A 26,248-nucleotide genomic window follows, 5' to 3' on the forward strand; every position below is an offset into this window, starting at 1 on the left:
GGGGCCTCCCCGGCCCGGCGCCCCCCCGCCCCGCCCCCCTGACGCCCCGAAGACCAGCGGCAAGCGCACCCGCGGCGGGGCGCCCCTGGGCGCCCCGCAGGGCAGGGGAATCGCCGACGAATACTACCGGTGAGTGGTCCGTGACTGTACCACTGGGGTGTGTGCTGCTAGGGATGGTTCTCCTGGCTTGTCGACATGCTGCAGTGATTGCCTGGGACGCTTGCAAGTTGTGCAGGGGTGTTGGCTGCTCCGTTCCCGGGAGTGACTGAGGATGTGGTGTATACCAGCAGCAAAGCGCACCCACCTTTCCCACCCACCCACTCACCCGCCAACCTCCCACACGTGCCGCGCTCCCACAACACAACTCACCCCACCCCACCCCCCTCAACAAAATTTGCAGGCGGGACCCCCCTCCAGAGGATGCCAGGATAGACAAGTACGTCGGCATCGACCCCGGCCGGACCAAGATGTTCACCGCGGTGGACGAACACGCCAACGTGACATCCTGCTCTTCAAAGGAGTTCCACTCCATGTCGGGGTCCAAGCGGCGGGAGAGGGCCATTGCGAAGTGGCACGGAAACGCCCCACCCTATGTCAAGAAGCTGTACCAGTGAGTGGTGATTGGGTTGTGGAGTTAATGCAGGGGTATGCCTTGCAGGGGTGGGCACTGTGTCACGACACCTCGCATCGCTCCAACTGTATAATCTCCTTGCTCAAACTCCCCTCTTCCCTTCCCGCAGGTGCCCGACCTATAAGACAGCGAGCACAGAGGTGCTCCTGCCGCGGGTCGCGTGGATCGTCCCCACCTTGCGACAGGGCCTGGCTTGGCACAGGGACGAGAAGCCGTTCCGCAAGCTGCGCCACCAAGCATACGTCGGCAGGGAGCGGGCCATCAACCGGCTGGCGGAGCAGTTCCGCGCCCCCCCGGGCATGACTACAATTGTCGGCGTGGGCAACTGGTCGGCCCAGGACCGGGGGGGCATCATGCGGGGGGCCCCGCCGGGGCCCTGGATCCGCTTCTTGCGGCGCCTCCGGCTGGTGTGCAGGGTGGTGGTGATCGACGAGCACAGGACTTCCAAACTGTGCTGCGCCTGTCACACCACCCTGCACGCCCACCAGTACGTGCGGGTCCGCAATGGCGTGGAGAAGCTGGTGGACGTGTGGGACACCAAGCGGTGCGGCAACAAGGCCTGCAGAGTTCATGCCGTCAACCGCGATGTGAACGGGGCGGCCAACATGCTGATGCTGGTCAAGTGCTTTCTTGCGAATGCACTTCGTCCCACAGCTTTTGGTGGAACCCCTGCTTCCCCTTCTCCCGCCCTCCCCCCCCCCCCACCCCCCTCCTGGTTCGCCGATCGAGGCAACCAACTGCGCCAGTCAGATCCCACTTGCGGGAAGCAGCTGTGCAATCGGCGCAAGCCCGGTAGCGGCATATCTTCGGCTCGCTCGAAGCATACGCCGCATCCCCTGGTCGTGTGACATCAATGACACCATTCCCAGAGCATAACCAATCTGCAAGGTGGAACACTGCCACTGCAAATCCGGACAGCCCAGAGACAGATCTGGGGCATGGACCGCCCAGCGGCCGAGGGGCCCCCCGCCTGCGCCCCTCGCCAGGTCCTCATCAGTGTCTACCACGGCCGCGACCGCGGCCCCTGCCGCCACGTCCGCCCCTCCCCCGCCCGCCACGACCGCCGCCGGCGCCCCCCTGCGCCTTGGTCTCCGCCCGCTGCCGCGCGACCTTCTCCATGTACTCCCTCTCCTCGTCGCCGGTGAGGACCCGCACAACGGCCTGGTACCCCGCCACCATCCGCCGCCCCTCGGCGTCCACGTCCTTCACAGCATGCTGCGCCTGTTCCGGCTCGCCGAACCGGGCCACGCCAGAGGTGGCACCCTGCGGCGGAGCATGGGTGGAGGGGGAAAGCAGGGGTTAGGGAACGCAAACATGGGGTGGGCGGCGGGAGAGGTGCTCTTCCAGGCTTGTGCCCCACAGGATGAGAACCCTCAGGCCAGTGGCACGGAGCACTGCAGGGTACGGGCCGCTGTTGCAGCCCCGGGGCCGCCCCTGGCGCGCCCTGCCAGGGTCCGTCCCCCTCCGGGTCAGGCTGGTGGCGGGGCCCTCGGGAGGGGGCGTGGTTTTCCTCCCGTTCCGAACTCACTGCGGCATAGTCGGCGTACTTTAGCCCCGCGTCCTTGCCCCCAAAGCTGTCCTTCACCAGGCCAAAGCTGGGCTGCTCCACGAACCCGGGGTCGGGGCCGAAGTCGAAGCGCACGCAGCAGCCGGGGGTGAAGTCCTCGACCTCCACCGCGGCGGCGGCCTCGGCGGGGGCTGCCGCCGCCTCGGCCTCACGGGGGCGCTTAGTGCCGCTGGGGGCAGGGGCCGCCGGCTCGGCAGCGGCGGCAGGGGCCTGGTCGGCGGCCTCGGCGCGTGCGTCGCGCTCCTCCTCCCTCCTCGCCACGTACCTCAGCTTGGGCTCCAGCTGGAGAGGGGCGCCCTGGAAGACCAGCGACTGGCCCGCCACCTGCGGGAGGGCGAGCTCGGTGCGGGGTGGCGGTGCGCGCCAGACACAGAGGTACGGGGAGGGGCATGGCGCCTGCGCTGAGAGGTCAGCCTCGGTCAATTCCCTGGCGCGCCTCAGGCCCGTGGCAACCCTCAACCCCGCATGGATCTAGTCTCCCCCGCGGCACATCTAGACTTCCACTCCCTGACCACCGCGCGACCTTGCGCCAACGGCTTGTGGTAATTTTCAAAGAGCTCCATTCCCCCCTCCCCTCTCCTCCCTTCCTGCCTCGCCCGAGCACTGCCCCTGGGTGTGCTGCTGCGTACCCGAGCGGCCTCCTCGGGGCTGGAGAACTCCAGGAATACCGAGCCGCGGAAGTCCTTGCTGGCCAGGAAGCGCCGCATGCGGACGCTCCTGAGCTCGCCCACTCTGCTGAAAAACTCTGTATGATGACGGGGGCAAGATGGATGGCTGGGAGGAGTTGGGGGGTGGTTGTTGGGCCCAACCAGGGCCGTCGGACATCTGCACGCCCAGAGAATAGCCGGTGATCATGCCCAGATATCTTGTTGGGGCATTCCATCGGGGCCCCTCGCTCCTGCCTGGTCCTCCACACGGAGAACCCTGAGCCAGCAGGCAAGCACCCCACCCGTGAGCTGGTCCAGGGTGGTGTCGAAAGGAAAGGGCGACGCATACAGGGACTGCTCGTCGGTCTTCTTCGACAGCTCCTCGACGGGGGGGAGGTCCTGCGAGCCGGAGGGGTGCCAGCGCATGGGCATGCATGCACATGCGGCAGACGGCGCGAGACGATGCACCACCGAGAGCCACGCCAGATGCAGAGTTGGCAGTCGTGAGCCTTGCCCCTGAGCAGCCCCGGCCCTCCAACCCCAGCCGTCCTCCCCAGACGCCCACCTCCACGCGCTTGACGGCAGTGGCATCCTCGTTCAGCGCCAGGACGCTGGAGCGCTTGACGATGCCCACGATGACGTCCATGAGGGCGGGCGGGACCTGCTTGCAGGCCTTGTCCAGCTTGAGCAGGGTCTTCATGCGGGAGAACAGGGAGATGACGCGGAGGGGGACGAAGCCCTCGGGGTGGGCCTTGGACTGTTCCAGCATGAAAGCATCGCGGGGCAGGTTGGAGTCGGAGAAATAAAACTCGACCTGGGGGGTTCCATTGAGATGTGGGGTGGGTGAAGGGAGGGTGGGCCAGTCCCCGCGATGGCTCTGGCGGTACCCATTCACACGGCGGTCATTCCTACCTGCTGCAAAATCTTCGACTCTTCCTCTGGAGTGAGGGCAGGGGTCCCAGCCTGATTCGCCTCTGTGGAGGCCATCCTCGCTGGTGGCTGCGGCGCGCAGGGGGTGGTCTTGGAGGGTCGATGGACAACCCCGTTCCTTGTCGCGGATATCCACTCAACAGACTTGAATGAGGACGTTTAAGATGCCAATCGAAGCATGCAGAACAGCTTCGTCACTGTTCGTGGCGGAACGTGGCGAACTTGGTCATGCTGGGGGTGCTGCGGCAAGGACGTTGGCACCCTGAACTTTGCATCTTCTCTATGCCTACACAAGCTCTGCGGCATACTGCAGTCATAATAATAACACTCGACCAGCTCTCACAGCAGGACATCTGATGTTGCCTTTATAGTGTCCGTCATATGCTCTGTGGCCTCATGCTGGCTCCTAGTACGCTTCCCAGCGATATGAGGGAGTGTGGGTGTACTGCAGCACCTCCCGTGTCAACCAACAATGTGTAATCAATATGTTAATTCCACGAACCGCGTATCTCATGTACACCTGGGCGGTGAGACTAGACACCCTGACGGGTGATGCAGCTCTTACCTCGGAGCATACCCTACCTACACATCCACGTTGTAGGTTCTTGTCCCCTGTACAGATAAAAACAACCTGCTTGGAGTGTAGGTATTACCAAAGGCGACCCAGGTACCCCCTCGCGACTCTGGTAGAAGTATATGCGTGGAAGTCGGGAGCAGTTGACGCATATCTTTCTGGCGGTGGCTGCCTCCGAGTCCAGACCGCGAGTGGTGGGTCGCGTCGTACCCAATACCCCCGAGGTCCCTTCCACCGCGCTGCAGCCGGATGAGCGCGTCGTGAGACGTGCCAGCCCAGGTGCGGGCAAGATACGGGGCGTCCCGTGAGGACGTTTGCAACTGACAGAGTTTAAAAGCACCACCTCCGTCTCGAAGTCAACGACGTACCTCATCCCCAACGGCAGTACGGCACTGCGACGGAACGCCTTCTGGTCTCTTGGCCACTGCAGATGGCGCCGTGTACACGCGCCAGGGGTTGAGTGCGAGCGCATTCCCTGCGTCCCACTGCCTTGGTGGGCTGCCGCGGCCCTCGGCAGCCAGACCCCATGAACGACACCCTGGGCCCGCCGCCCCCCGCACCTGGCTACAAGGTGGGTCATGCTGTCCCACCGTTACGCGTATCTGCTTTCACGCACGCCGAGCCGCGGGGGAGCCCATCAGGGTTGTCCGGGAGGTGCATGACCACCGATGTTAACATTCGCCAGCCCCCCTTCCTCGGCCCTCCCCAGATCACTCTGGGCACGGACCCGGACACCAATGCCTGCCAGAACAGCACCAGCCCCATCTGCTTCAACACAGCAGTCAGTGGGCAGAACATCATCACGGGACTCTGGTTCAATGCCATCATTGGCATCGTCATGCTGGGCCTGTTTATCGCCTGGCGCGGGACCTTCTCCTTCTACCAGGCCCGGCTGGTGAGTGCCCTGCTGGTTTGGATTTTTGTGAATCGGACTGGGGAGAGCTACCCGCGTGGCGCCCTCGCTGGGAATGGGAGGCCCGGGGGCGCCTGCCTGTGGGGCGGGCGGCCCTTGCTGCTTTGTTGGGGTGTTCCTGTGCGGCACACTCGGACCCCACACGGCGCCAGAGTTTCCACACCCACAGCCGCACGCACGCGCACTCCTCTTCACGCCCTCCCACCCCCACGCATCAGGACTCGCCCCACGTCACGCGCAAGCCGCCGCGCATGAAGCTGACAGGGCACCACCGCATCTGGTCCTGGCTGGTCCCGGTCTTCACCATCTCGGACGAGGAGCTCGTGCGCAGCGCTGGCCTGGACGCGCTGGTGGGTCCCTGGGTGGAGGGAACATGTGGTGAGGTGCTGGGGGTTGGCGCAGGGGGGGCAGGGCTGGAATCGCGAGCTGCATGGTGCAGCCAGGCGTGGCAGGAGGCACACAATGCAGGGGACCCTTTGGCCCAGTTTCTCCCTCCACCCTCCCCCTCCAACCTCATCGCATGCAGGTCGCGACGCGCATCATCGGCTTTGGCGTGACGCTCTTTGCGCCCATGACCGTCCTGGCCGTGGCTGTCCTGCTGCCCATCAACTACGGAGGTGGGCTGTGTGGCCAGACTGAATGCAGGCCCGCAGGACTGGTGGGGGGGTTGCGACGGATGATGGCCCGTCTCACGGGCACCCGCAATCGTGCAAGGGTGGGGGTTCCGAGAAGCCTGCCCGCCCCAGCAACCCCTCACTCCAAAGCCTGCCCTGCCTTGCACCCCCCCTCCCATCTCCAACCCTGCCACTATTTCCACCTGCAGAGCGATACTATGCGTCGCAGGCCAAGGCCGACGCCGTCAGCGACACCTTCACCTCGGTCTTCATCCAGCTGACCATCAGCAACGTTCACCCCAGGAGTTCCCTGATGTGGTAAGCAATGGGACGTAGGGAAGTTCAGGACAGGGAAAAGGTGGGAGGGAAGGTACCTCGCTAAAGCCACCTCTGCTGCCGTTGCTGCCCCTCGCCCTGCCAGTCACCACCTCCAGTGTGCCGTGAGACGTATCCCACCCCCCTCCGTATGCGCTTCCCCGCTCCACAGGGTCCACTTCACCCTTGTCTACGTGTTCTGCGCCTGGACCTGCTGGCTGACGGTGGAGTACTACAAGGAGTATATCGCCATCCGCCAGGCATACATGGTCCAGGTGTGGTCGGGCGGGTCTCCTGCTGGGTGGTCGGGCTGCCCTCTGGGCCGGGCAGGAGGGGGGAGCGGCGGACGTCCGCTGGCCTCGCGCTCGGGAAAGATGTGGCATCCGCCCAGCGCCTCTTGCCCACCCCTTCCGCTCCCCCAGACCCACACGAACACGCACGATCGCAGGCGACTGAGATGCACGAGGACGAGCCAGGGGCGTCCGCTTGCCGGAACGAGAGCGAGGGGACGGAGATATCCCTCACGCCGGCGGCCTGGCCCGGCGCGAAGCGCGGGGCGAGCCCAGATCCGGAGCCCGTGGCCCGAGGCTTCTCCCTGGGCTCGGCGCTGACCAACCGCCTGCAGCTGCCGAGGTGAGCTGGTGGTGTGCATGCAGGGCCCCGTGTGTTTCAGGGGGGCGGAAAGATGGACCCCTGCATCTGTGCACCGCGCACGATCTCAGGCAGCTTCTGCGCCGTCCCGCCTCGCCACCTCCAACCAGGCGCACCGCCACGGGCAGCCAACTGAGCAGGGCGGCCATGCCCGCGCCCTCGCGTTCGCGCCTGGGCCTGGCCGACGGCGCGTCTGCCTGCCCCGCCCAGGAGCTGGAGCTGGTGGAGGGGGCCGGCCAGCGCGCGGGCGGCGCGCTGGCCGGGATCAAGAGCCCCCGCGCCCTGGCGGACGCCCTGCTGGCGGGGTCGGGGCGCGTGCGGCGAGCGCTGGCCCCGCCGGCGCGCGCCTGGGGCGAGGACGAGGACCGCGTGCTGCTGCACGGCTTCCGCGGCGCCACCAGCTCCGCGCAGTCGGAGCCCGGTGGAGTTGGTGCCGCTGTTGGACTGTCTGGCGTTGAAGGGGCCCGTGGCGCCGTGGAGGGCGCCGGCGAAGACGGCGGCGGGGGCATGGGCCCAGGTCCGCACGACGGCGAAGGGGAGCTGTCCCTGCGCCAGCGCTTCGGCAGCCCCCGAGCGGGTGGCGCGGGGCCGCGCGACGGCCAGGCGATCGATGGCGACCGCGGGGAGGAGGCGCACGCCGATCTCCTCGCGATTGATGGCGGGGGCGCTGCGCTCTCCCTCATCCCAGCGCGCATGCCCCGCTCCGGCTCGGTCCTGAGCCTGGGCAGCGGCTCGGGGCCCGGCACGCCGCTCTGCTCCTCGCAGCACACGTCGCGGCGCCCTCGCCATGCGCGCTCCGGCTCGCACGCGGCGGCTGTGGCCGCCGCGCTGGGCGGCCGGCGCGGCAGCAACGCGCGAGACGCGATCCGCGTCATCCGCCACGTGCGCGCGCGCTCCGGTGCCAGCGGCGACAGCGGCGGGGCGGGGATGGGCGCCACGGACGACGCCTTGGCCGCCTTTGTGCCGGGCGCGGCGCCGCCACCGGGGCCGGAGTCGGAACCCAGTCGCACGCCCAGCGCGGACGCCGAGGCGGCGCCGCTGTCGCCCCCCAGCGTCGACGCAGGGCGCGGGGCTGGGGACGACGACGGCGACGAGAACGGCTCGGACGACGCACTGGCCGGCGTGCGCGCCTGGTGGCTGCCGCACGGCGGCGCCGCGCCGGCGCGGCCGCGTCGCGGCCCCTCGCCGCGCTTGCATCGCGATGACGGCACCGCAACAGCCGGCCAGGCTAACGCCAGCCTCTTCACCGTCCTGGTCACCGATGCGCCCGTGGAGAAGCTGCACCTCCTACGCCTGGGCGTGTTTGACTTTGCGCGCGGCGCGCCGGCGGCGGCAGGCGCGGCGCAGGTCGCCGTGGTGCCGGGCGTGCCGGCCTACACCGCCGCGCAGGACGACTTTGCGCTGGCGCTGGACGGTGAGCGCTGGGTTGGCAGTGGTGATTTGTCGTAGCGGGGGACGAGAGGATGAGGAGTGGGGAGGGACGGAGGGAGGGGCCGGGCGGGGCGGGCGACGGAGTGTGTTGGGCTCGGGGCGGGGCGGGGTCGGGAACCGTGCGCTGGGGCGAGCGCAGATGGTGGGGCCCCTGTTGGCCAGCGCTGGAGGGCGCCCTGGGATTCTCCCGGCGCCCCTCAGAGCGACCACGAGGCCTTGGCTTCCATCCGACGGCGCATGACTGCCGCCCGGCACTTTCGCAGAGGTGGAGAACGGCTTGTGGACGGGGTCCAGCCCCAGCACGCCCGAGCCGGAGGAGGCGGCGGAGCGGCGGCGGTGGCGCGTGGCGCGCTGGCTCCGCCAGCTCCTGCGCCGGGACCAGAGGTGGGTGGGACCCGACACCGCAGGCCGCCCGCCGCGTGGTGTGCCGGTCGCAGGCGCGCCTGCCTCGTGGCGCCAGGCTGGTGGTGCCGCCTGGGGTCTGTCGCGGGCACTGCCATGCCCAGCCTGGTCCCCCTTTCCACCCGCAGCTACACCGACTGGCGTCGGGATGTGCAGTGGGCCATGTTCAACAAGCGCGTGCGAGTGGCAACCGAGCTCTTCACGGAGCTGTTTGGCGACGACTTCGACGCCATCATCCCTATCTACCCCACCAAGGTGCGCGCAGGGGGCAGACGGGGGCCGGCACGGCGTGTGGCACTTGGGCCTGGGGTGTCTTTTTGGTACTTAAGATCTGGGCCTTTCGGCAACCAAGCAATCTGAGGTGGGAGGGAGGGGCCGACGGAAATTGTCAGGCGCGCATGCATCGGGGGGTAGACTGCACCGTGGTGAGCCCCCTGCGCAGACCCCTCTGTGACACCCCTGTCCCCGCTTTCTCCCTTCGACCGCGCAGCCCGTGGACGACGTGATCCACAGGTGGGATGGGCAGCAGGCTGCGTTGGAGAGGCTGCAGTACCGGCTGAAGAAGGGGGGCCTGAAGCCCCACAAGCTGGACAAGCTGCGGGCCAGCATCGCCAAGGCCCAGAGGCGGCTGAGCAAGCTGCAGGTGCTGGTTAGGGGATGAAAGGACTCCGTTTGGGTTGGCATTTGTCAATTTTGGAGGTGGACCCGGTCGCCGCGACCAGCATCGCGGCGGCTGCCGATTGAACAGGAGGGCGATTGTCTGCGAGAGTTGCCACGGCAGCTCCCACTGCGCCATGCATGCGCGCAGTCGGGCCCACACACAGATTCCAATGTTCACGCTCGCCCTGCAACCCCTCAGCATCCACCCACACACACCACACCCATTCCCGGACCATCCCCAAACCCTCCGCCTCGATGCAGAGGAAGGCGGCGGAGCGACGCGAGGAGGTGCTGTCGGACCTGCCCTCCACATGCTTCTTCGCCACCTTCAGGCAAGTGCCGCAGGCTCCCCCGGGGGCCGCGAGGGAGGGGAGGGAGGTTGTCGTAGCTAAGCAGGAGCATCTTTTCTTCCCACGCCTCGACCAGCCATCGGCGCACCCTTTCCCCTCACGGCAGGTCCCAGGAGGCGGCGGCCATCGCCGTGCAGACCAACCTGAACCCCATCATGCAGCGTTTGTTCCGGGTGGAACCCGCACCGCGCCCAGAGGACATCAACTGGCCGTCCTTGCAGCGCAGGTGCGAGCGGGAGCTGGGGTCTTCGATGTAACTGCCCTTCCCGACGAGCTGCAGGAGTTTAGATGAGGGTTTGGTCGGGCATGCAGTGCGTGCTGCCTGACCCTGCCGCTGTGAACACCCCCCCTCCCCCACGACCTACCCAAAACCCGACGCGCCGCAGCTGGTGGCAGCGCACGCTGCGCCCGCTGTGGGCCCTCCCCGGCATCATCCTCATTATGCTGGTGCCCATCGGCGCATTCACAGGTGATTTGATCCCCTGAAATGGCGACGGTGGCGGCCTCAGGGGCCGGGCGCCTGCATGGCACAGGGCCTTGGACGCGACGGTCTGTTCAACACCCTCAGTTCCCTCATCCCCTCACCACCTCCCTGCGCAGGGGCCTTTGCCCAGCTGACCATAGCGCTGTGCGGCAACCCCGCAGCCGGCACGGCCTCGGCCGGCTCAGACCTGTGGATCTGTGGGGAGACGGGGTTCCCTGCGCTGCTGCGCAATCTAATTACCTCGCTGGGGCCCTCGATCCTGCTCAGCATCTACAACATGGTCATCCTGCCGGTCATCATCTACTACCTTGCCCAGGTGGGGGGGTGGGCTGATTGGGTGGGTGAGGGTGAGGGGCTTGATGGGATCGAGGGGTTGGGGGCCGTCATGGGGAAGGAGCATGGGCATTGAGCAGTGTGCTGAGCACTCGACGCGCCAGCACACAGTATAGCCAGAGGAAGACCCAAGCGGACGACTGGCGGCAGAGCCCCCTCATTTTCCCCATCTACTTCCCCGCAACCTTTCCTCCCCATGCCTGGCTCGCGTCGCAGGTGGAGGGGCAGGCGGTCAGCCTGTCGGCCCTGGATAGACGCTGCGCCGACCTATTCTTTGCCTGGTGGGTGCCGGTAGCTGCCTCAGGGCCCCTGTCCTTTTACCAGACAGCCTGCCCTCCACTTGAAGGCATGCACACGTATTCCCTTAACCCGTGTAACCAGAAGACTGCCATGCCCCCCCTCTTCATTCGACCAGGGACATCTTTAACGTGTTCCTGGGAGCCATGCTGGGCGGCACCATCCTCGGGGAGCTGCGCACCTTCCTCACGGAGCCGGGCCGGATCTGGTCGGCGCTGGGCTCGGCCATCCCCGCCGCCTCCAACTTCTTCATCAACTATATCTCGTACCGCGCCTTTGTCATGGCCTTCTTCCGCCTGTTCTACCCCAGCCAGGCCGTGGTGACGAGCATCGGGCGCCTGATCAGGCTCATCCCGGGTGAGGACTTGTTGGGGCTTGGGATGGGGTAACGGGGATGAAGTTCCCGATCGGGGGGGCAGCAAGTGATGCAGTTAATGAGGGAAAGGCAGATGGACCGGCTTATGAGGAAGGAGGGCAGCTTCTCTCAGGAAGGGAGGCGCCTGACGCTGGATGATTCTCTACATGCTGGGGCCTGCCTTCGGGGACTTCGAACATGGATGGTGACGCCGCCACCTTCAAAAACTCCTGGCTCAGATGTTCTCCCTGCACCTCCCCTTCCACCAACGGACAGCAAGCAAAACTGAGAGGGACAAGGCCCTAGAGCTGCCGAACCGGAATTGCCGCTTTGGGAGGGACATCGGCATCCCCATCATGATGAACTTTGTCATGGTCTTTGGGTGGGTACAGGCTTTAGGTGGGAAAGAGCGTTGAAGTATTCGCCGCGCCATAGCCTCTCTACCCCCCCCATATACTGTGCTCCACTCCCCCTCCTCCCCATTCCACGCATGACGCAGGTATGCGGTGGTTTCGCCCCTCATCCTCCCCTTTGGCCTGATCTACTTTGTCCTGCTCTGGCCCATCTGGCGATACCAGATGCTGTACGTGGCACGAAGGGATGAGAGGGGGGTTGCCATCCAAGTTCATGTTTTGACTGTCGCCCTAGCGATTTGCCCTTGCCCGCCATTCACCCCTCCAACCTCAAAATCACCGTCGTGCTCCCCGCCCGCCCTCGCAGGTATGTGTACCTGCGGCAGTACGAGTCCGGCGGCCAGTTCTGGCCCTACGTTGCGCACAAGCTGGTGTGGTGCCAGATGCTCATGGTGGTTTTCACCGCGCTGGTGTTCCTGGTCAAGGGCGCGTATACCCAGGCCGGCGTGCTGGCAGTCACCCTTCCCATCCTGCTCCTCAACTTCAAGTCGTGAGCGGCGCGAGGGGACGGCGGGGCCGCATTGCTGAATGCTGGCTTGCGGTGGAAGGCGGGGATCCATCGCTGCAGCGCCTCGCCCTTGCAGAAGTTGCGACTGCAATACCTGACCCCCCTCCCCCCCCCCTAAACCTCAGGTACCTGTCCTCGCGGTACGATGCCGTGGTCAAACAGGTGCCACTTATGGCGGTGCACTCGGCGGCCAGGGGCCAGGTGGACCCCGACGTGTACACCGCCCCACCCCTGCGCATGGAGGCGCAGGGGTGGCATCCCGAGTGGGGCAAGGTGAGTCGGGCAGCCCTGAATTCTTGCTGTGTGTGAGGGAGAGGTTGCCTTTCTGCTGGTGAGATGACATCTCAACGGAGCCTGGCACACCCCTAACAGCCACTGTCTTCCCCCCTCTCCTCATCCCCCCTCACTGCAGTGCTGGCAGTGGTGGGGCATCCCCCGGTACACCCTTTGAGCCTCCATGGCGCTGTGCCGGGCAAGCATGCGACCCTAGCTCGGACCGATTTGCGAATCGTCTTGTGGAGCATCCCTCCCGTTGTGTGTTGCAGTTGCCTGCGCTGCATTATAGCTCAGAGCACGCGTGGACATTGGAAGACATGAAGAGGGCGCGGGCTTGCTGATGCGGGGCGCTTTTGAGACTGCTGCGAGTGGCCTGAGTGGGTCCAGAGTGAGCAGCTGGGAAGATGCTGATCCACCCTGCACCAATGAATAGGTGCATGTGGTGGTCGTTCACGTCGCAGAGCACCGGACAGTCCCAGCAGGGCAGGGGCCACGCCCACATGTTTCATGGCAGGGAGGCGGGTGGGGGAAAGGGAGGGCGGCCCAGCCACACACCCCTCAGCCGGTGAGCGTGAGGTTGGCCACCCAGAGCAGTGCGGGCCCGGTGCAGTCCAGCTTGCTGTGCAGTGCGGTCGGGCGGTCCAGCGCTGCAGGGGGGTGTTGAGCGGGGGCCGCATGGTGAGCGAGCGAGGGTGAGGGGCTGGTGAAGGGGTGCCGCGAAGAGGCTCGTCTTCCTGGTGCCAGACCGCCAACCCTCATCTGGAGCCTTGTCACAGGCACAACGGTGCCCTATGCCCCTCCACTCCTTCCACCCACGCACTCTCCAGCACGGCCCGGATGCGCTGCAGCACGCGGACGACGGCGTGCGTCCGGCCACCAATGTAGGCCAGCGACAGCTCCGGGCGGTTGAGGCCCTGGGGCAGCATGGGGGGCTGCTCCCCGCCAAAGCACATCCGGTACCTGGCCCCAAACTGGGAAGGCACAGGGGTTGGGGGGGGGAAGGTGAAGGTGTGAGCTGATCGCCGTGACGTGCCCAAATACCTACGCGCCGCAAGAAAGCCAGTGGCAAGTCTCTGCATAATGTGCACAGCCATGCATTGCATGAGCTCCGGCGCACCAGCTCGTCTGGCGCGCCAGAGGCCAGGAACAGGTCCCTCCCTGGCTGCGCCCGCATGAACGCGATGGGGTCGCCAGGGACATGCCTCTGCCTGCAGGGTGTGGATGGGTGGGTGCCAGTCGGCAACAGACGTGTGCTGGGAGGGAAGGATGGCTTCCATTCACAAACTGGCCCTGCTGAGCTTTCCGTGCCTGTAGAGAGTGCCGGCCCTGCAGCGTGGTCAGCCACTGCGGGGCCAGGCGGGGCTGTGCTTGCACCACCCCAGATTCAGAGGACGCCCCCCAACCCCTACATGTCAAAGCTGATGAAGAGGTAGTCGGCGACGACGTCCGAGGTGGCCAGCCAGTCCAGTACGATCCCCACGCCGACGTCCTGCGAGGCTGACACGCTGTCCTCCTCGCGAGCCGCGGCCTCCTCGGCCAGCACCAGCTCCGCGCGCGAGCTCCTCTGCCCCGCCGCCCACGCCGCCTCCGCGCAGTTGTGCAGGAGCACCGCCGGGCAGGGGCCCCCTCGCAGGGTGCCCGCCACCCAGGCCAGCTGGCCCGGGTTGCATGGGGCGGGGGGGGGCTCGTCCTTCCCACGCTGCAGCACCTGGCGATCCAGGTGCACGCCGATGGCCAGGCCAGGCCCGCGCAGGCGCAGCAGGCGGTCAAAGGCCCAGGAGGCGACGGGGGCGGGCGGGTCGGGGAAGAGGTCCACGTTGAGGAAGGGGCGGAGCTCGGCGGGGAGGCTGACGACCTCCCAGGCTACGCCCTGCCAGGAGACGGCAGGTACGTTCTTCAGGGAGGTGAAGGACACCTCCCCTAGGCCGCGGGGGAGGGGGCCGCCCTGTCCTCCCTGGCTCATGCCGATGGCCAGGGAGGGGGAAACCCCACCGAACCTCTGCGAACGGAGGGGGGCAGGACGGAAGCGAGTCGAGTCCAGTGGAGCGTGTGGATGTAGGATGTAGATATGCTTTGTAAGGAATCCACCCCGCCGACATACCACCAGTGCCACGTAGCCAACCGATGCCAACAGGGTCAGGCTGAAGGCACCGAACAGTCTGGCGGAGTGGGATGAACTCCTCTGCGCGTCCTTCAGGGGCGAGCATCGTGTCGCGCCCCGAGCCTTTGTCATTTTTAGACAAAAATACAAAACCGAGGCACCGTAAGAGACTCCTTCAACATGTCGGAGGCTAGAGCCTAGGTGCCACTGTTGCGAAAATATTCGTTACAGGTAGGGGTGCAAAGCCGACCGATGCACTATGCAGACGACGCCACAGTATTACTCCAATGATCCTTGGCATATATGGAGAGTGTTTGCCTGGCCTCTCCGCCCGCGCAGGGACCTGGCATCGATCGCGCCCAACGAGGGTCTCCCAGATCAGTTGAGGATACACCTGGGCATATTGGGTCACCCATGACGGTCTCGAACTCGATGATTCTTTGTGAAAAAACTTTGAAATAGCCTACAGCTCCTCCTGTCCTGGGTCTCGTGGGGAGAATAGCGTTGTCATTCTCAGCAGTGAGGGAAAAACAGGTCAGTCACTCGGCTGAAACTCAATATGTCGTCAAGGCCAACAAACAATTGCTTAAGAGTGAGGTATCTTCTTGTTTTTATATACCATTCAAGTTGCATCAGCTGGAATTGTGGCTGGCGATACCACTCTCTGCAGATCCTCTCTCGAGTGCCCCCTGCCTGATCCGGCCCCCATTCATGCGGGGCCGCATGGAGTCCGTCAAGGATGATTCAATATTCCTCCCACAGAAGTATCAGACGGTTACCTCGACTGTAATTTATTAATCCAACCTCACATTATGTGGGCTCAAGGCCTCGCTAGTCTCCCGGCCGGGACCTGCCCCGGGCCTCAGGTGCCGACAAAGGAGTGCATGGGTGATCGTAGGTTTCAACCGACCGCTGCTTGCATGGATGACATTGCTCCTGCACTCGAGTAAAGTTTGTCATGCGCTTGTTTGCAGGTGAGGTCCTGGAAAGGCCCGACGCGAGGCCCAAGACCCGTGACAGTCAGAGCTGCCGTCCCGGAATCCTCTGGCCATGAGGACGCCCCTAAGGAGGAGGATCACATCTGCGTCCCGGCGCCCGCACTCATCACCAACAGGAGGGTGCTGCTCATGGCGTCTTCTTTCGCCGGGGTGTACAGCCAGAGGCAGAGTGCACATGCAACAGAAGGTGGGTGCTGGGGCGAGTTGAGGTGCGCCCTGGTGCCCCTGGCACCGGCCGGTGCTGAGCCCCCGCCCCGCGTCCTGCTCCCCTCCCCATCCCAGGCCCCATGGGGTGCCTGGAGTGCGCTGGCACAGGCATCACGCCCTGCGACATGTGCGGAGGGACGGGCATGTGGCGTGCGCTGACAAGAAAGCGCGCACAGGACACGTACCAGTTCACAGAGTGTCCGCAGTGCTTTGGCAGGCGAGTCCATGGCAGAGGGGTCCTGTAGGCGGTGAGGGTGGCGTGACCCAGAGGGTTGCTGGACCCAGTGGGTTGTCGCCCCTCCAAACGGCCGCTTGTCGCCAGCCTGGACATGTATTACGTCCTGTGATCCTCATGTGGGCTTGCCATGCATGGGATGGACCTGGACGCAGTCCTTCTGCACCAAGATTGAGAGCATCCCAGCAACACACACAGGGGTGTGCGCGTCTGTGGCGTGTGCTTTGGAACCGGGCTCCCGAATGTGAAGGGGCTGCTGAGGAGGCCAGAGGCGACGCGGCTGGTGCGGCAGATGCAGCATGGAGAGCTCAAGCCAGGCGAGGTCAGGAAACTGCTGGAGGAAGCCAAGGCTGCGCAGAAGGCAGCACGAGGAGAGGCCTGATTTCCTCAAGGGGTGTGGTTGTGGGACTTTGAGCTGCATGCAAGGCATAGCTTGTGGAGCCCCCGGCCTGACATGACGTTTGAAGTGCCAAGGAGTCGTTTTCTGCTGGCAGAGGAGTGCATCACGCAATCTTGTGATTGCAATGTGGCTCATAGATGTGATCGAGCTTGTAATATTCTTTCAAGTGGTGCCACATCTCGACGTTGAGGTTGGACTTGAGCCGAGTGCCACCAATCCGCGCTTTCTTAGTGGTGAAGTGGTCGTGCCCCACCCCTGGTAGATATTGAGAGCAAGGCAAGGGCTCTCTGTAATTCTCGAAGCCGGGCCCATGGTGAAGCCGACAGGGGAAGGCCTTCGGGCCTACTACACGTCCAAGATAGAGGACCTGGAGATCGAGATCAGGGACAGGCAACATGCACTACAGAGGATGCAGGCGCAGCGGAACGACCTCAACACCAAAGGTGCCGTGCGGTGCCTGGGAGATCCTGTGAGTAGCTGATCCACTGCATCCAAATAAATCAAATGGTAATAATGAGCCCATGCAGTTAGACTGCTCCGGGAGGAGCTGCAGCTGCTGCAGGAGCCGGGATCCTACGTGGGGGAAGTGATCAAGGTGCAGGCCGGGTGTCAGCGCTGAGGGAATGCTGCTGCGCACCAGCTTGGACCTGAACTCGTGATATTGATGAGCAGGACCGTCGCGTGACCCGTGGGCCGGACTCGGCGCGCGGCCGGGACATCCCGGGAGCCATGGAGCTTGCCTTGCTCCTGGGCGCCCCCCCACCCGCGCAAATCCTCATTCCCGCGCAGCTCATGGGAAAGAGCAAGGTGCTGGTCAAGGTCAACCCCGACGGCAAGTACGTGGTGGACCTTGACAAGGAGATCGACCCCACTACCATCACGCCTGGGGCGCGCGTGGCGCTGCGCAACGACGCCTACACGCTGCACGTGCTGCTGCCCTCCAAGGTGGACCCCCTGGTCAGCCTGATGAAGGTGGAAAAGGTGCCCGACAGCACCTACGACATGGTAGGGGGGCTGGACCAGCAGATCAAGGAGATCAAGGAGGTGAGTGGTGTGGCGCGTGTGTGGGGGGGAAGGGGGGGGGGGCGGCGGTTGTGACTGTTTTGAGTGGGGATACTAGTGAGTGGAGGGTTGGCGTTGCACACTCAGACTGCCATTCCTAAAGCACACACGGATCTGGTTCTGCCTGGTGTCCGCACCAGGAACAGAGGCAGGACTGCCTGTGCGATGCAGCAGGTCCTCGCTCTCCACTCCTTCCTATCCACCTCGCTGATCCCAGCCCAATCCCTGACCCCTCAACAGGTGATAGAGCTGCCGCTGAAACACCCGGAGCTGTTCGAGGCGCTGGGCATCGCCCAGCCCAAGGGCGTCCTGCTCTGGGGCCCGCCGGGCACCGGCAAGACGCTGCTGGCGCGGGCGGTGGCGCACCACACCGACTGCACCTTCATCCGCGTGTCGGGCGGCGAGCTGGTGCAGAAGTACATTGGGGAGGGGTCACGTATGGTGCGCGAGCTCTTTGTCATGGCCAGGTGAGGGTGATGAGGGGTGTTGGGCCCGGGGCAGCCTTCGCCGTTGAGAGCGGCCGGTGTGGAAGGGTGCCCGGCGCATGTGCCTGACTGTGGTTGCCTCCCCGGCTGCACTCCCCCTCGACGAGCTGGCATCAACAGATACCATCCAACACACACGTGCCTTTTCTCCATGGCCCCCACCGCCATCTGTCATGCCGCTGCCCTGGCGCTCCGCGCCTGCAACTGGATCGATCTCCTCGACACCTCACTCTGGGCCCCTCTCCAACAAATCTGAATAGCCCCACCCCCACCCCCAAAAACCCAAAGGGAGCACTCCCCCTCCATCATCTTCATGGACGAGGTGGACTCCATTGGCTCCGCGCGCATCGACGGCAGCGGCGGGACCGGCGATAGCGAGGTCCAGCGCACCATGCTGGAGCTGCTGAACCAGCTGGACGGCTTCGAGGCCACCAACAAGATCAAGGTGCTGATGGCCACCAACCGCATGGACATCCTGGACCCGGCCCTGCTGCGGCCGGGGCGCATTGACCGCAAGATCGAGTTCCCCAACCCCAACGAGGCCAGCCGGCTGGACATCCTCAAGATCCACTCGCGGCGTATGAACCTCCTGCGCGGCATCGATCTCAAGCGCATCGCGGACCAGATGACGGGGGCCTCGGGCGCAGAGCTCAAGGCCTGCTGCACCGAGGCCGGGATGTTTGCGCTGCGGGAACGGCGCGTACACGTCACGCAGGAGGACCTGGAGATGGCCGTGACCAAGGTCATGCGCAAAGACAAGGACAAGAACATGTCGCTGCGCAAGCTCTGGAAGTGACGTGCCGCGGCGCGGCGGCGTCGCCGTGGCGGCGCGCGGGGCGATGCATAGTCCCTGCGGTCGGCACGGCGGGCGGAACCTGCTCCCAGCGCTGGCCGATGGGGGTGCCCGTCACCAGGGGGACCTGGCGTGAGCGCAACAGGGCCGGCACCGTGCCATGCCACTGTCATCCCCCTGGGGTATCTGAACCACACTTCAGCTAACCGGCTATTTACAGTGTTGGGAGGGGTACAGGGAGTTCAAGGGGGGAGCATGTCAACTCCAGGGCAAAGAGAGGGAGAGAGGAGGCGCGATTGAAAAGTTGCTGGACTGGAAGAACATCGCGCTCTGGGATACATCTTTTCCTGAAAGGCTTTATGCGAGGGGGTGCACGGAATTGGGCACGCTCAGGGGGGCAGCGTGGGGGATCCACGGGGCACAGGAATCGAGCACCTGTGTCGGGAAGTCCGACCGCACGTTATTCAGATAGCGCCGGAGGCCGCGGTGTCGAGCGCTGCCGTCATGGCGCGTTGCAGGGAGGTGCTCGCCGCCCGATCCAAGACGACTGTGGGGGTGGTGGGAGGGGGGGGGGAGCGTGTGTGTGCAAGGGTAGGTGCTGACTGGCAGGGTGAGGTGCGCCAGCATTGATAGATGGGGCCGGGACAGCAACACATCTCCACAACATCCGCAACACACCAGAGGTGGCGCGGCACAGGCCAGACATGCCCTGGGCGAGGCCCTGCAGCGTGGAGGACAGAATGTCGTCTGCTTGCACGAATGCCGACGCCTCGGCCACATTGGGGATCATGTCCTGCAGGTCGAGAGTGGTAAGCATTGGTTCAGAGGTGGAGACCAAGGGAATGGGGGGTGAGGATGTGCGGCCAAAAAGTCTACTATGCCCTGCCGTCCCCAGGACGACAGACAGGGGCGACCACCCGTGCACACGTCAGAGCAAAACCACAGGTGTCCGCTGCCTAACACTCACAGGCAGGCCCTGGAAAGGGTGGATGGCTGCGGCAAACGCGTCGGGGCTGCTGCCGTGCATGATGAAGGCCTGGGCCGCCACGAAGAAGACGGCCTTGGCTGCGAAGCGGCAAACCAGGCCGTTGTCGATGGGCAGCGCCTCCAGAGCGCCCGCCGCGCGGCGCAGGGCGGGGGAGGGCCGCGCGTCCTCGCCCGTCAGCACCTCCCTGGCAAAGCAGGAGATGCCGGCGGAGATGGCAAACTGCAGGGCGCTGCTCAGCGCCAGGCCCGTCAACCACGAGTCCATGCCCATCTCCACGGGCTTGGTGCTCAGCTTCTGTACACGATTGAGAGATGGGAAGGGGGCAAACTGAACTTGCGAGGCGTGCGACAGTGGGTGACCCCGTGCTCAGGTGGATGAACTACCCCCCTCCTTCGAGGAGGCAAGAGCCCTTGACTTTCCGGCAACCAGCTTCCAACCACCTCACCTCTGCAATCTCGAGGAAGAAGTCAGCTCGTGTGTGCAGGATGGAATGCACGGCCGTCGCTGCGGTGCCCGCGGCCAGTACATTGGTTGCCGGGGTGGCCAGCACGGACCTCCAGGCATTCTCCCAGTGCCGCGAGATCGCACCGTTCCGTGGAAGGGTCAGGACAGCGCGACAGATCTGCACTCGCGAGGCGTGGTACGTGGATCAAGAGATGGAGGTGAGTGCACTCTGTCGCCAACGGGCAACCCAGCCGCGTACAGGCGGGACGTCGGGGCCACTCACCAGCTTCGAGTGGGGCGCGCGAACAACTACACGGCTTGCTCTACCGCCTTTAGATGTAAAGCTGGTATTCCGATGAGCCCCTAGCGGGGACGACCGTAGGGCGAGCATAGCTTGCGAGGCAGGGGCACAGGATTGAGTGAACGGGCAGCTCCGAACGGAGATGATGCGTATGCCTTTGGCGTTTTAATTATCTTGGTAAATAGACGCTGAGTGGTTTGAATGTACTCGATGTCGTTTCCAGAAGTCAAGAGGCTAGTTGACATCACCTCCCACCTTGGAGCAGCTGCGCAGTAGCTGATGTGGAATCTGTCAAATCTTCTGATCACGGCTTCACCATCCTAAGCATCACCCTCCAAAACCTACACATCCCTAGGCGGATGCCATTTGCACCAACGGTTTCTCACTCCACCAGTCGTCCTTCCGTACTTCGACATGCTCAGGGTCCAATGCACCCAGCACCCCCCCGCAATGCTTACAATCAGATGCAACACATTTCGGCATCAGGCGCCTGGCAGGGTGCTGGGCAGGTTGGCCACAGAGGTGAGGATGTTGTTATCAAACGGTGAGGAAAGGTGCGCGGTGAGGTTCTGGAGGGGGGTTTGCCGCGTCACGGTCGCCTGGGCCACAAAGCCGATGAAGGCAATCATGGCCAGCCTGCCGTTCTTGATCTCCTTCAGCCGCATGGAGGGGGAGTCCAGGCCTGCAGGGTCAAAGGGGAAGCTGTTCAGGAAGCCGCTGGACCCGGTCTCCTTCCAGCCCTGGTAGCGCTTGAGCTCCAGGAAGCCCAGGGTCAGGAACTCGATGGCCAAGAGCGGCTTGGCCGGCATCCAGTAGTCCTGTCGGACGTGAGTTTGGTTTGTGGTGATACCATCGGTGTGGGTTCACGCAATGAACCCCTGTATCAAAGCACAGGTCTTCAAGGTTTGCATTGCAGGTGCCACAACACCATCACCACCGACAGCACAGCCTGATGGACACTCTTCAGGCGTGTGTCCTTCAACCCCTGCAAATCAGGTTCCTCACACGCCAGCCTAGCCAGGAAGACTCACCAGGGCCCCGGCCTCAAACCACGCAGGCCTGCCCAGGAGGTCTACGCCCAGGATTCCTGCCACCGCAGCCATGGCCCAGCGGCCGTTGATCCGCTCGCCCTCAGCAAACCACTTGAGGCGGTCGGGGCTGTTGCCCAGGTTCAGGGGGTCGAAGCCAAAGTCTGGGGGGGGAGTAGGGGGTAGTTGTCATGTTCCCCAGTATGTAGGATTTTACATCCAACACCTGTGCCTGGGGACGACTTCGGCTGAAACCAACCTCAACTCCATGGCAGTCGAGAAAACTCACCGCCAGGAAGGGAGCCGTCCAGATGAGGGGGAGATCCCGCACCTGTGACAAAGATACTCTGGCATTTCGTGTCCATTTCGGAGGCGTCATGCCGTGACCCACCCCCACCTCATGGGGAACCCCCGAGGACGATGCATGCCATGTGCCAAGATTGGATGTCTTCACAAAGTGAGCTGCAACATGCACATGGAATGCGCACCTGGCAGCCAGAGGGTACGCTCGGACTGAGCGGCATGCACCCGGGTCGTCCTCCTCTGCTGGGGACGGGGTCCCACCGCCACGGGCGCTGGACGGGAGAGAACCGAGAGCATCATCCTGGTAATCTTTTGAGTCTTTATTCCCGATGTGTTCGCCTGATGGGGGGCGGCCTTGATATAAGGCAGCAGCTCGCCCAGATCTTAGCTCTATCCAATTTGATACTGCAGAATCCGTGCAGAAAACAATTACATCGATGGACAGGTGGAGCACCTCCGCAGCCGACCCATGTGGCATCTAGTCCTCATTAAAGCGATTGAATGAAACACATGAGCAGTATTGCATGCATTGAAGACTCCTAGGGCGGCCCCTCTGCCTGAGTTGGAAAAATGCGTACTTGCTGAGCTGCTAGACGTCTGGCGACACAGTTGTACTCCGGCCTACCCTGTCCTAATAAACCCCTTAACAACAATATTCACACTCGCACTCAGAGTTTTTGCGGTCCCGAGGTCCTCTGATCCAGGCCATGCGGTGCCTTGCATCTGCCTAGCGGAACCTGAGCAATCCTGTGGTTCACCTGCTGATCTGTAAGGTGCGTCCATCTGCTCAGTACCATGTCGCACTTCCCGAGACCCTACCTTCATCGCGCACTCCAGCCTTACCACAGCGTCCGAGGCTCGGTGTGCACCCCATCTTGGTGGTGAGGGGAGTGCAACCACCAGATGGGTTCCGTTTTATCGAGGAGGGAGCCCTTGGGGACTGGGAGACCACCACAGCCCTTGGGACCAGAGACCATCTCTGCTCCACCATGGGGACGTAGACCGCTTCGTACTGTACCAGGCAGGGATGACCCTTACACGTTGGACAGAGTAACTACCGAAAGCTGTCTTGAAATTACCCACATGTGATCAGTCATCTTCCCAGCCCTGCTGCTGGGGAGGGCCGTGTGGCATTGCAGGGTGTGGACTTCCGCAACACGATCTGGAGTGCATCGAGTGCAAGCGCCTTCAAAGTCCCCTTGGGATTGGGTGCCATCGTCCCAAGAAGGTGTCTGGAGGGCGCTGTGTGCCAACAGGTGGCAGAGAGTCAAGGAAGATATGGGTGAGGAGAGGTGGACAGCAACAATTCGTCGAGTGGGTGCTGTCCGCTGCCAAACCCAGCAACATTGAGAAGGGCGGGACCAACATCTGTGGGTCCAGAACTCCATGAGTAAATCGTGGGTGGGCTCACCTCCTGCACAGTGCCCTGGCAAGTATGCTGTGGCTGCCGGTGGATGCTTGCCTTACACAAGTCAGGGTGATGAGCGCGAGAAAGGACTAGGGGCAGTGTCGTTGCAGACCAGGGATGGACCTGGGTCATCTGTCAGGTTCCCACTAGGAACAGGTTGTCAGGGCTCTGCACCAATCCTGGCTGCAGTGAGCCCAGCTGCATAGGCAGGGTGCCGGGCAGCAGGCTCTGCTGGAGACAGGCCAATATCACAAGGTCTGGCGCCACAACAGGTACGGGGGGAGGGTGGCCGCGACTGGCGTTGCCTTCACAGAGCACTGCAATCGCCTGTCACCCCACTAACGTGATGTGGTTGGATTGTGGGAATAGTCTGTTGTCCTTATCCCTCAGAGCACCATACCATGTGTTCTCGGTCATGCTCGTGTGTACCTGCACAGGACTGTCAATGAAGCTGGTGGCAGGAGGGTCGATGTTGTCAAGCCATACAGTCTTTCCATTCTTAACAATGAAGAAGCGAGTGAAGGCGACCGATGCAGTGATACCAAAAGTGTATGTGTTATTGTCGTTTATCGTGAGGGTGAAGACGGGAACCGGCAAGACGGGGGGAGGAGGAGGTGGAGATGGAGGAGGAGGAGATGGAGGGGGGAAGGAGAAGGTGGAGGGGGGGAGGGCGGAGGAGAAAAGGGGTAAGGGGAGGGGTAAATCGGAGAGGGTGGAGGAGGAGACAGGGTGAAGGGCTGCGCAGGCGATGGTGAAGGGGGTGATCTCTTCACTGGAGGTGGGGGTGAATTTTTTGCTGGAGGTGGGGGTGGTTCTTTTGCTGGAGGTGGGGGTGAGGTCTTCACTGGAGGTGGGGTGGGTCTCTTCGCTGGAGGTGGGGGTGAGGTCTTCGCTGGAGGTGGGGGTGAGGTCTTCACTGGAGGTGGTGGGGATGCCTTCTTGGGAGGTGGTGGGGATGCCTTCTTGGGAGGTGGTGGGGATGCCTTGTTGGGAGGTGGTGGAGATGGCTTCTTAGGAGGTGGGGGAGTCGTCTGCTTTGGAGGCGGTGGGGTCGCCCTTTTGGACGGTGGAGGCGGCGGTGGGCTAAAGTCTCTCACTACAGACTTGCGAAGATCCTTCAGATCGCACATGTTGGGACCTTTTCGGGTTCCCACCGCGTTGTTGCACCGTAGGTTGGTGCCCTTGTTGTTGAATCCCCAGTTCAGGTCTCCCTTGTTTGAGTTACCTGGATATTGGGAGCCAAGAGATGCGTGCAGGTGTAGGCTGTGCATATGCGCATCATTTTATCTATAACCCACCTCGTTTGGCAAATCACCACAGTTCCACCTGTTGGTCTTCTCCCTCCTGCTCACCAATGTTGCTGTCGCCCACGTTGTCGCCGAAATTGTATTTCCCTTTGTTCCCGGTGCCAATGTTGCCGTCCCTGTCCGCGGCGCATGCCTTTTGTCCAGCCTTGAGGCACTCAACCGCCACAATGATCGTTGTGGACCGTGCAGTGATGACCTCAAAGGGGCTCATCTTGACGGCGCTGACGGAGAGACCAAGTGCGTCAAGAGTATTTGTTTGGGTAGAACCCGCCTTGCTATATCCCTCCGACCTGCAGATGAATTGAATGGGAAACCGGCTCTCGCAAGAGTTTACCAGCAGCTTGGAACATGGGCTTGATCATGGGGACCCGAAGGACAAATTGAAGCTAGTAATGGGGTCCACAACAAACCTGCAGAGGGAGTCCGCGCTGCTGTTGTCCAGCATATAGACACGGGGCCCGTGCCTGTGCGAGGACGGAGGGATATGACGACGTCCATGGGAAAGGATCTAGAGTCCCGATCCGCACGCCCTTCAGCGGACCCAGCCCCTCGCACGTCAGCCTCCGCACTCTCCGGAGCAAGCGTCGCCATTTACAAACCCGGAACTGTCAAGTGTTCTTACGTGACTGCCGGGAGTGGGTAAAACTTCGTCGTGCATTCGCGCTGAGAGACAAGGGTCGGACTTGCGGGCGTCAACATCCGGACATGGCAGGGGTCGTCAATCATTCCCTCACAAACGAGTCCCGCACATCAGTATCATCATCTGCGCCCACCCTCGAGAGCACTCCAAGGCTCAGCAGGAGGAGCATCGTGCTCCAGTGGGGTGTCAGCCCTAGCGACAGCATGGTCCGCCCCAACCCTTGGCAAAGTTGGGATTTTTACAATTGCGATATGGATGCAACAAACCCCAAAGGGCACACGATAAGCCGCGTTGTTATTGAAAATGAGGTTCACGCTTGCTGTATCACATCTTGCTAGCCGGGTCGTGAAAGGGTTCACCGGCGACAACCGGGACAGATCGCCTCCCCTACCGGACGAAGCCGCATCATGACGGCAAGTGGGAATCTATCATGTCCTCACCAAGGGACGAACCTCTGGCACCTCATGCAGCTTCGAGTAATCGGGTTGCACAAATATCAGATCAAGCTCAACAGTAATCCCTGGTGGTGACTTCAGGCCTCGCCACCTTGCCGGGTCCCCGCGTCCTCCGGTACTCGAGGGGTGCTCAATTGTCCTCACCTGATTCGAGGATTCCCAACCTGCCCCACTCGGCAAGGAAATCGCCAAAAGTACGAAAAGGGTGCTTGCGGAGACAATGCGTTGATAACAGTGTGAAAGATAGTGACATCTTGGGAGAATTCCTGTCCCAAGCCTGCCACTACCACCCAGGACATCATGGCTTGGTCTGGGTCCCATGAGGGACGCAGATTGCGCAAGGCCCCCTCACTCTTATCCAATGGAGACGAAAAGAATGCACTTTAGTTTCAAACTGATAGGATGTAGAGTGCGAGAAATGCATGGCCGTGTTGGAACCTGGTCCTCCAGTCGTGTTTCAGCAGATTCTCGCTGCCCTCCCGGGCAGCACCGCAGCTCACGTTGCATCTGGGACTCATGTTTTTGTCTGTCGTGACATTTGCGTCTTTCATGGAGGCCAAAATACTCAGAAGTTCAGCTCTATGCAAGTGAATGTAACGAGTGAGAGCGTGAGTGGACAGGGCTGGCAAGATGGTGGATGGGCTCGTTTTTCAAGCTGGAGTGTGATCATTGACCAGAGAGGAACACATGGCAGCACACTTGCTGCGCATCACAGACCCACGTCCCAAGGTGCCTGGCTGTG

At 63.2% G+C, this 26,248-nt stretch overlaps 11 protein-coding genes across 11 annotated transcripts in view; 6 read left to right on the forward strand and 5 right to left on the reverse strand.

Annotated features, from left to right (window-relative positions):
* F751_1838 (hypothetical protein) overlaps window positions 1–1,479 on the forward strand; it is a gene marked incomplete at both ends in the record, with an annotated part of 6,324 nt that extends 4,845 nt beyond the window's left edge. The window contains 2 exons of the mRNA XM_011399545.1: window positions 401–610; window positions 741–1,479. Of these exons, the coding sequence (XP_011397847.1) occupies window positions 401–610; window positions 741–1,479 (949 nt within the window). The remainder of the gene's footprint in view (window positions 1–400; window positions 611–740) is intronic.
* Window positions 1,480–1,481: 2 nt separating this feature from the next.
* On the reverse strand, window positions 1,482–3,832 carry F751_1839 (Lupus La protein; the record flags this gene model as incomplete). The annotated part of the gene is made up of 7 exons (XM_011399546.1): window positions 1,482–1,512; window positions 1,755–1,894; window positions 2,460–2,522; window positions 2,828–2,943; window positions 3,148–3,244; window positions 3,411–3,659; window positions 3,758–3,832. 7 exons carry the CDS (start codon window positions 3,830–3,832, stop codon window positions 1,482–1,484), a joined length of 771 nt encoding a protein of 256 aa, XP_011397848.1.
* F751_1840 (hypothetical protein) lies at window positions 1,570–1,776 on the forward strand (the record flags this gene model as incomplete). The annotated part of the gene is made up of 1 exon (XM_011399547.1): window positions 1,570–1,776. The coding sequence occupies one exon, from the start codon at window positions 1,570–1,572 to the stop codon at window positions 1,774–1,776; it is 207 nt and encodes a 68-aa protein (XP_011397849.1).
* Window positions 3,833–4,471: 639 nt separating the features above from the next.
* F751_1841 (hypothetical protein) lies at window positions 4,472–4,657 on the forward strand (the record flags this gene model as incomplete). Its single annotated transcript, XM_011399548.1, has 1 exon — window positions 4,472–4,657. The coding sequence occupies one exon, from the start codon at window positions 4,472–4,474 to the stop codon at window positions 4,655–4,657; it is 186 nt and encodes a 61-aa protein (XP_011397850.1).
* Window positions 4,658–4,875: 218 nt separating this feature from the next.
* Window positions 4,876–12,526, forward strand: F751_1842 (Uncharacterized protein RSN1; the record flags this gene model as incomplete). Its single annotated transcript, XM_011399549.1, has 25 exons — window positions 4,876–4,920; window positions 5,059–5,244; window positions 5,481–5,645; window positions 5,789–5,879; window positions 6,086–6,194; window positions 6,364–6,466; window positions 6,640–6,824; window positions 6,953–7,064; window positions 7,206–7,612; window positions 7,847–7,964; window positions 8,190–8,256; window positions 8,537–8,657; window positions 8,804–8,930; window positions 9,166–9,324; window positions 9,597–9,671; window positions 9,799–9,911; window positions 10,072–10,154; window positions 10,286–10,485; window positions 10,719–10,783; window positions 10,918–11,156; window positions 11,431–11,536; window positions 11,654–11,737; window positions 11,875–12,057; window positions 12,201–12,348; window positions 12,488–12,526. The coding sequence occupies 25 exons, from the start codon at window positions 4,876–4,878 to the stop codon at window positions 12,524–12,526; spliced, it is 3,330 nt and encodes a 1,109-aa protein (XP_011397851.1).
* A 383-nt stretch (window positions 12,527–12,909) lies between these two features.
* Window positions 12,910–14,584, reverse strand: F751_1843 (hypothetical protein; the record flags this gene model as incomplete). Its single annotated transcript, XM_011399550.1, has 5 exons — window positions 12,910–12,998; window positions 13,172–13,322; window positions 13,469–13,559; window positions 13,761–14,350; window positions 14,453–14,584. The coding sequence occupies 5 exons, from the start codon at window positions 14,582–14,584 to the stop codon at window positions 12,910–12,912; spliced, it is 1,053 nt and encodes a 350-aa protein (XP_011397852.1).
* Window positions 14,585–15,782: 1,198 nt separating this feature from the next.
* Window positions 15,783–16,274, forward strand: F751_1844 (hypothetical protein; the record flags this gene model as incomplete). The annotated part of the gene is made up of 2 exons (XM_011399551.1): window positions 15,783–15,784; window positions 16,091–16,274. Coding segments are annotated over 2 exons (186 nt in total).
* A 328-nt stretch (window positions 16,275–16,602) lies between these two features.
* Window positions 16,603–18,635, forward strand: F751_1845 (26S protease regulatory subunit 8-like protein A; the record flags this gene model as incomplete). The annotated part of the gene is made up of 5 exons (XM_011399552.1): window positions 16,603–16,735; window positions 16,820–16,887; window positions 17,082–17,336; window positions 17,595–17,821; window positions 18,128–18,635. The coding sequence occupies 5 exons, from the start codon at window positions 16,603–16,605 to the stop codon at window positions 18,633–18,635; spliced, it is 1,191 nt and encodes a 396-aa protein (XP_011397854.1).
* Window positions 18,636–19,096: 461 nt separating this feature from the next.
* On the reverse strand, window positions 19,097–19,890 carry F751_1846 (hypothetical protein; the record flags this gene model as incomplete). The annotated part of the gene is made up of 4 exons (XM_011399553.1): window positions 19,097–19,179; window positions 19,311–19,425; window positions 19,600–19,737; window positions 19,801–19,890. 4 exons carry the CDS (start codon window positions 19,888–19,890, stop codon window positions 19,097–19,099), a joined length of 426 nt encoding a protein of 141 aa, XP_011397855.1.
* A 957-nt stretch (window positions 19,891–20,847) lies between these two features.
* F751_1847 (Chlorophyll a-b binding protein 4, chloroplastic) lies at window positions 20,848–21,758 on the reverse strand (the record flags this gene model as incomplete). Its single annotated transcript, XM_011399554.1, has 3 exons — window positions 20,848–21,183; window positions 21,397–21,557; window positions 21,725–21,758. The coding sequence occupies 3 exons, from the start codon at window positions 21,756–21,758 to the stop codon at window positions 20,848–20,850; spliced, it is 531 nt and encodes a 176-aa protein (XP_011397856.1).
* Window positions 21,759–22,483: 725 nt separating this feature from the next.
* On the reverse strand, window positions 22,484–22,687 carry F751_1848 (hypothetical protein; the record flags this gene model as incomplete). The annotated part of the gene is made up of 1 exon (XM_011399555.1): window positions 22,484–22,687. The coding sequence occupies one exon, from the start codon at window positions 22,685–22,687 to the stop codon at window positions 22,484–22,486; it is 204 nt and encodes a 67-aa protein (XP_011397857.1).
* Window positions 22,688–26,248: the final 3,561 nt, after the last annotated feature.

This window comes from Auxenochlorella protothecoides, assembly GCF_000733215.1.
Source record: "Auxenochlorella protothecoides strain 0710 unplaced genomic scaffold scaffold18, whole genome shotgun sequence".
NCBI lineage: Eukaryota > Viridiplantae > Chlorophyta > Trebouxiophyceae > Chlorellales > Chlorellaceae > Auxenochlorella > Auxenochlorella protothecoides.